Source organism: Oryzias melastigma, linkage group LG16 (genome assembly GCF_002922805.2).
Source record: "Oryzias melastigma strain HK-1 linkage group LG16, ASM292280v2, whole genome shotgun sequence".
Lineage (NCBI taxonomy): Eukaryota > Metazoa > Chordata > Actinopteri > Beloniformes > Adrianichthyidae > Oryzias > Oryzias melastigma.
This window is the reverse complement of record NC_050527.1, coordinates 29,344,840-29,352,102: the sequence shown is the minus strand read 5'-3', so window position 1 is coordinate 29,352,102 and position 7,263 is coordinate 29,344,840. Positions and strand designations below refer to the sequence as shown.

Here is a 7,263-nt window from a genome sequence, read left to right as displayed (position 1 = left end):
TGTATATATATATATATATATATATATATATATATGTGTGTGTGTGTGTGTATTGTTTCTCTACAGTTTCTTCTGTGCTCTAGCAGGTTTAAAAATAAAATACAATCTGAATTTGAGGACTAGTAAAAAACTTAATACTCAGATGCATCAGGTAAAAAAGGCAGATTCATGAAAGCCTTTATTGTTAGTTTTTGAACTTAATAAAATAGACGGAAATGAGATGTTTGCAATGAAAAGTTAAAAAAAAGAGGTATAAAAAGGGGAAGCAACAATTCCTCTTCATCAAATTGTGCTCCAAACCTCGATTTTTGGGTCACCGATTTTTGTGGTCCGATATATAATTGGTGTACTTAAAAAAACAAACAAACAAACACAACAATTAATTTACCGCCTCGGCCCTGGAGGAGGACGACAAAGGACGCTCCGCGGCAGCGGCGGCGCCTTTCCTTTTCCGGTAATGATCCTTCCGCAGGTTCACCTACGGAAACCTTGTTAGACTTTTACTTCCTCTAAATAGTCAAGTTTGATCATCTTCTCCCCGCCATCACTGTATGAGCTTTCACCATCGTCATCCGAAGCCCCTGTATCCTCAGATGAGGAAACCTCCGGTTCAAACTGGTAGGGCTGTTCACCCTCCGAACCCTGTGTCGTTAAAATTCCCATGTTTGATGAAGGCTCATCACCTTCATCCAAAGAAATATCCGCTAAATCGTGGTCTACGTCGCTTCTCAAACCGTCCACCATTGTTGTTTACACTCTGGGATCCCTGAAGTGAGGTCACGCGCAGCCCCCGCCCATCACCACCTATCGCCCAAATCTGAAGCTGTGCATGACCATAAAATGATCAATAAAACCGCGCTGGATCATTTTAAGTGAATATTTTTATCAGATTCGTTTTCCAAGTTCCATTGACTTTCTAAATTAAAAAAAAAAAATGCCACTGCACGAGACCTTTAACCTTAAAAACGACAACATAAAACACAAAAAAATAAAATACAGGAGGGCAGAAGTCACGGTTGGTGTTGACTTCATGAACGTCTGTCATCAGTCCCTATTTTCACTGTCAGTTTCCTCTTCCTACTCTTGATTTCTACCCATGTTATTTGGATTTTTAAAAATATGTTTTTATTAACTTATCTTAGCAATAAAACCTAAAATATTTGTACCAGCAGATTCATATTTATATCACACAAAGAGCTGACATTTAGCTAAATGTTCAATCAAGAATCTTTGAGATATACTCCCTAAATAATAAAAAAAAATAAAAAGGTTGAATCACATGTAAAAGCTGGGTGACATTCTTCATGTTTCTTTTTATAATGCATCCCTTTGTTGTTGTCTTTGTCTTTACAGATAAGGCGCCACATTTCTCGCGGCTTGGGGATGAAGAGATCAACGCTGGTCAAAATGCTACTTTCCAGTGTGTTGCTGCTGGAAAAGCCTCAGAGGCTGAGAAGTTCCTGCTGGAGGTCAGTAGGTCAGGGGTATGGGGGTGGCCGTGTGACAGATGTTTGTCCGAAGATGCTTTACACATATGCGCTAAACTTTATACAAATTCTATAAATGTTAAAAAAACACAAATTTGCAATAAGATGTTCCGATTGGTAATTATGCGAATAAACTCAAACCAACTCACATGATAAAATTTTTATTTACAGCAGATCATTTTAAATTTCTGTCACGGCACCAGCACTCATCATCATCTATCAAAGGAGACGTCGGAGTTTTATTCAGTCCAGCAATATGGGAGGGGCTACAGATGAAGAGGTTTTGGGAAATTGTGGTTGGTGATTTTACAGAGGAGATGTGGATCCAACAATTCTGCATGACTCAACTTTTGATGAGCTGTGTGATGCTGTGGGACCTCTTGTGGCGCCTTGGGCATTGCACAGTTAAGCGTGGTATCCGGTTGTCGGTCAAAGGAGTCATTTGATTCAAAAAAAGTGTTTCCATTATGGAATACGTCAATTTTGATAAAAACCACCTCCACCAACCACAAAAAACTTCTGTGTTCTTTCGAAATTGTCGTGTTTCCTTTGGCAAATTTATCATTGCAAATCCAATTTGCCCAATTTCATAATCAATGCAAATGCAGCCAGTGCAGAAACCCACCGTCACTTTACAATCAAGTGAACTGGCCTCAAACAGATCAATCATTCTGATTGAAAAAAGGCTTTTTTGTTTTTCCCTAATTCTTTTTATAGTCCCTACAACTTCTTGGAGTTCCTTCTTTCTTTTTGTCGACGAGTAGGGTCAAATCTGGATTCTTCCCCTACCCCTAAATTTATCCCTCCAAACAGAGAACTATGAAAAAAATAGAGTCTTCTAAATTGAACGACACTACCCCTCGATGACGTCATCAATATTTACTGGTCATGCCAGCACTCAGAAAAGACACAGCAATATTGGTTTTAAAACTTTAAAAAGTCACGCTAAAGCAAAAAGTCATCACTTACATTTAAATGTAAACTTCTGCGCTTCAGAGTGGACAACATCCCAGCGGCACAGGGATACAGAGGCAACAGTCCCTTCATGTTACCTTTGAAAAACTATTTTGGATACCCTTACCCCTCCCAATACCCCAACAATTGGAGGGGTAGAGGAAGAATTCGGATTCGACCTATGTTAAATCTGTGTTAGAATTACAAGCAGAAAAGAGCCCCAGCAGGTGTGTACTCCTGGGGGGAATCCCCAAGTTCTGAAAAGCACCAGCAGGAACTCACCAGAACTGCTTGATCCAAAAGAATCGATTTGGCTCAAAGGACATTTGAGCACAAAGCCCACACTCCGTCTACAAAGACAGGGAACAGACTGAAGCCGTAACGCACTCAGCAACTAACCTCTTAGTCAGTATGCATCTTCTGCCTGTTGTTTTTGGGTCGCTCTGGGGTTATTTTTGCATCTCTTTGTGTTTGTTTTTAGCAGATTTTTTCTCCCTCTTTGTATTCCTTTGATTGACTTTCCTGCTAGAAATTGTAATTGCCACTTCAAACACAGCTGCCGGCTCAGGGGGCAGAAGTGTAGCTTCACAGGCACGCTCAGTGAAGCGAATCATTAGGTTAAGCTGAAGACGAAATTCCACCGAATAGTTTACGAAAGGGAACACACCTCTAAACAGTTGGTAAGACATGGTTTTCTCTGTTTTGGAATCATAAGTCATCGCTGAATGATGCGTGTAGACACAAAGAGACTGGATGCTGTGAAGGCCGGCCGCAAAGCCTCTTAAAAAGTCGCTTTACTGTTTTCTGCCGTACTATGTCTTTCGATTATAGAGGTTGTTCTGGGGATTTTTCTTTTCATCTACAATGGCCCGTTCTGTGAAGGTCGAGTGGATCCATATAGCCCCCTCTGTCTCTGGAGTATAGCTCAAAAATGTGTCTTTTCATGGAGCCCCCAATTAAAGAAGCGGGCATGGTTTTCCTGCACTGCGTTTTCTTTTTTCCTCATGCTTCACTGCAGTCACTGTGAATTCAACGCTATTTTACATCCCGGGAGCAGCCGGGTGCTAATTATGGTCAAACCAGAAAGACCCATTTTATTGTCTAAATAGGAGTTGAGGTATTTAGGTAATTGAAGTGTCCTCGTTCACACCTCCTTCAACAACCACCCATTTTGTGGCCGTGCGAAAAAACCCTGAAGACAAATGCTTTGGGTAATTAGCTGCTATAACCATCCAGACGCCGGCTGTAATGAGATCTCCAGGCCTCTGGAATCTCTTTTTGCTCCGCCTTCTCGTCCGTTCGCGTCTTTCGGTCCTTTATCTTTTTTCCTCACATGAGGACAAATCAGTGCTTTGTGTTGTTATGCACCTGTTATGTGTTTACTTTAACAGCTGCAGAACAATCTTGGCTGCACACGCTTGCCAGATTAACAGATCGTTGTGTTTTCCTCTCCAATTAGTCACAGCCAGATTGGTTTGCTAACATGGAGCAATCTCATGCGTTTTTGATTTTTTTCCAATTCTCCCTGCCTCCATGCTCTAATCCACGAGCTCGGTGGCAAAGGGGGTGTAGAGGATGGTCCGAGGATACAACAAGGTTTTTATCCTTCAACCCAGAGGTAACAAGTTCTGCTTAACCCTAAGCAGTGGGGTTGTGTTTATATTTGTAAAAACAACAGAATATGGGATTATGCGGATTTCAAGCTTCACTTTCAACAGACGAATAGAGATCAAGATGGTCTCTTTTTGTCGAACTCTCCTTGCTGACCCGACTCTCTTTAAAACTGGCAGATCTGAGCTAAAGCGATCCGTGTACGCCATTTCACACAAAGAGAATTGCCTGCAGAGAAACATGGGATCATATGTGTTTTGCTGAGACAGTGTGAGTTTGACAGATGCTATTTGTTTCAACGGCGTGGAACAGTGTGAAAAATTCCCTCAACACCAAGGTGAAGCTCTCAGATTTCACTCAAATCTCCTGGATTTATATTTTTTTTACTTTCTTTTTCATCTTTTGTCAAATGAGAATTTTTTTTTTAACATGTTCTATTGGTATTTTTCTCAGCTGGATAGTTCTATCTATTTTGAAAAAGATTGATAAAAAGGATTCATAATATGTTTAGAACATTTTAAAAACCCCTAGCAGGACGATTTGGGATTTAGAATTCCAGATATACAGTGAGAACAAGATCAAGAAACGTACTTTCTTCCTCTGTGTGTATTCGACATGGACTCTTCCTGTTCAAAGTTTTACAGCGAATACATATATCCAGTGGTGTCAAGTACTTGAGTAAATGGACGTTGTTACTTATTTGTACTGAGTATCAAAAATATAAGCAACTTTTACTCTTTACTCAACTACATTTTTGATTGAATATTTGCACTTTTTACTCTATTGTATTATATTGTGATTGTGCGCATCAGAAAATCCGCATCTTTATCTACGTTACTATGGCTGGTTTGTTGGGCAGATTGTCGCCATCTGCAGGGTGCTGAAGGTACTGCATTTATTTATGAGCTAAATCACTTTAATGTGAATTAGCAGCCAGCTTAGCTAATACCAGGTGTAGCGACATGGCTGACTGTAGCCAATGATTTTTCAGGCCAAATATTGCTAAAATAAGTTCCAAGAACTTTGAAAAGCAGCTTTTGTTAAAGCGGAAAAAAAATATCAACCCAGTCTGAGACTGAGAGATGAATCGCATCCAAGTGGGCTTTGAATTTTAATTTACTACATCTTACTACTTTCTTTTTTTAAATTGTTTGTGCCTTTTTTAACATTAGAATGTGACTAAGACATTCTTTTTGTTCTATTGTTTCAATCTATTTTGTTATCCCATTTTGAAATGTTGAGGTGTTACATTTCTATAAATTTTAGAAAATAAAACCTCATAAATAAACAGTTAATAGTTTTTCCACATTTCTTGGTGTTCTTTAAGTCTACATTCAGTACGAGTAAAATACTTAAGTTTTTTTTAAGATCAGACATTTCAATACTTTTACTCAAGTCTCATTAGAATTACCCGCGACCCCGAAAGGGACAAAGCGGCCAAGAAGATGAATGAATGAATGAATAATTAGAATTAGTGACTTGAAACTTGTAATGGAGTAATTTTTACAGTAAAGTTTATGTACTTTTATTCAAGTATGGTTTTCAGGTACTCTTTACAACTCTGCATATATCAAAGTTAAAACTGTCACGATTGTCTGAATTCTTCCTGAGACAGATGTAAACAACAGCAGCATCGATAGCGCATACAGGATGTTTTGGAACTGTCCTGATATATTGGAATGAGCTCTTTCAAACTTTGTTCAAAATAAAAAAAAACAAAACAAACAAAAAAAAACACTCAAACCAGCTTTATTTGGAGTGAGGCCAGTCACTGTGGAACTATAAGAAACCCAAAGCACTGGATGACGTTTTGTGACACTTTTGGCATAAAGATTGATTCTACTGAACTGGAAACAAGAAACTGGAAAAAAATAAAATTTCTACTGAGGGGAAGACTGGAAGAATTCTATTTAACCTGTCAGCCTTTTCACTGACTTTTTTGGTACAGAAAGATGTAACTCCTGAGCTTTGTCTGTCGTTTCAATGTAATATGTCCTGTTTGATATTTATTTTCTTGTTTTGTTGTTTAAAAAAATGGATAGTTCTGATATTGCTCACCATTTTTGACGAACTGCTAATATTAGATTGGGGTTATGAGGGACTGTAAATTAGCGGTAGAGAATGTAAACAAAGGGATTATGGGAAATGAGAGCAGGCTTCAACTCAGAGGTGAATTTGTAATGAACTCCCACCGCTCTACAGAAACTTTGTCCTAGGAAACAGTTTTTTTTTTTTTTGGCTAAATAATGGCAGAATCATAATTAAAAGACCACCGGGAACACTTTTGGAGCTTTAATCGAATACACTTTTGCTGTATTTGTATTGCAGCCTCACAGTAAGAAAGTTCAAATCCCAGTTGGATCCTCTCAATGTGGAGTTTTCCTATATCCTGCGTGGGTTTTCTCCGAGCGCTCCTGCTTCCTCCAACAGTTCAAAAACATGCTTCATCGGTTGGGGACTCTAAAGTTGTCCCCCAGGACTGAAAGTGTTTTATTTTCTGCGGTTGTGTAGCCCTGTGATAGACTGGCAACCTGTCCAAGGTGTACCCGCTTTCCCGCTAAAAATCTGGGATAGACTCCAGCTCCCTCCATGACACTAAACAGGAACAACCGGAAATGGAAGATGGATTAATGGACCTTTCCTCCTAATTACCCTTAATAAATGTTTGTTCTGAATAATGTTGCTCAGCGTAAGAGACTCATGACACACATTATCTCCACCATCACTATTATATTAACAAGATTCCCTTTGTTTTTAATAAAGCATAACTGATGGTCAGACTGCAAGATTTAATCAGTTACGGGGTCCAACAACCCTAATTAAATTGCAGACAACTGACCCTTATAATAATAACTCAAGTGTTCATTGATACGTTATGAGCTTAGAGTCCCAGCAGTTCACACAGCAGCTATTTTATGCAATAGCAGCAGTAGAGCTGACCGTGGCTTCTGTTTGTGTCCTATAGCAGCGGTCCCTAGCCATTTTCAGGCCTAAATTAATAGTACCTTTTTAAAGTAAGGATTACTTAAGTAGCATTTATCGTGTGAATACTTTAAAGCATTCACACTATTGGGATCCTGTTTCTCTTTATTGTGTGAATGATTACTTAGCATAGTGATTCCCCTGTTCCTTTCCATTCGTTTTTTGGCGCATAAAAACTCAATCACACTTTCAGCAAATCCAGCGATCCTGTTATCAAAATGTTCAGCTT

General features: G+C 39.0%; 1 protein-coding gene across 4 annotated transcripts in view; it reads left to right on the top strand.

Annotated features, from left to right (window-relative positions):
- LOC112140501 (protein tyrosine phosphatase receptor type U) overlaps positions 1-7,263 on the top strand; it is a 268,959-nt gene that overhangs the window by 161,734 nt on the left and 99,962 nt on the right. For all 4 annotated transcript variants that reach the window (XM_024263482.2, XM_024263485.2, XM_024263484.2 and 1 more), the window contains exon 5: positions 1,354-1,469. In XM_024263482.2, coding sequence (XP_024119250.1) covers positions 1,354-1,469 — 116 coding nt within the window. The remainder of the gene's footprint in view (positions 1-1,353; positions 1,470-7,263) is intronic.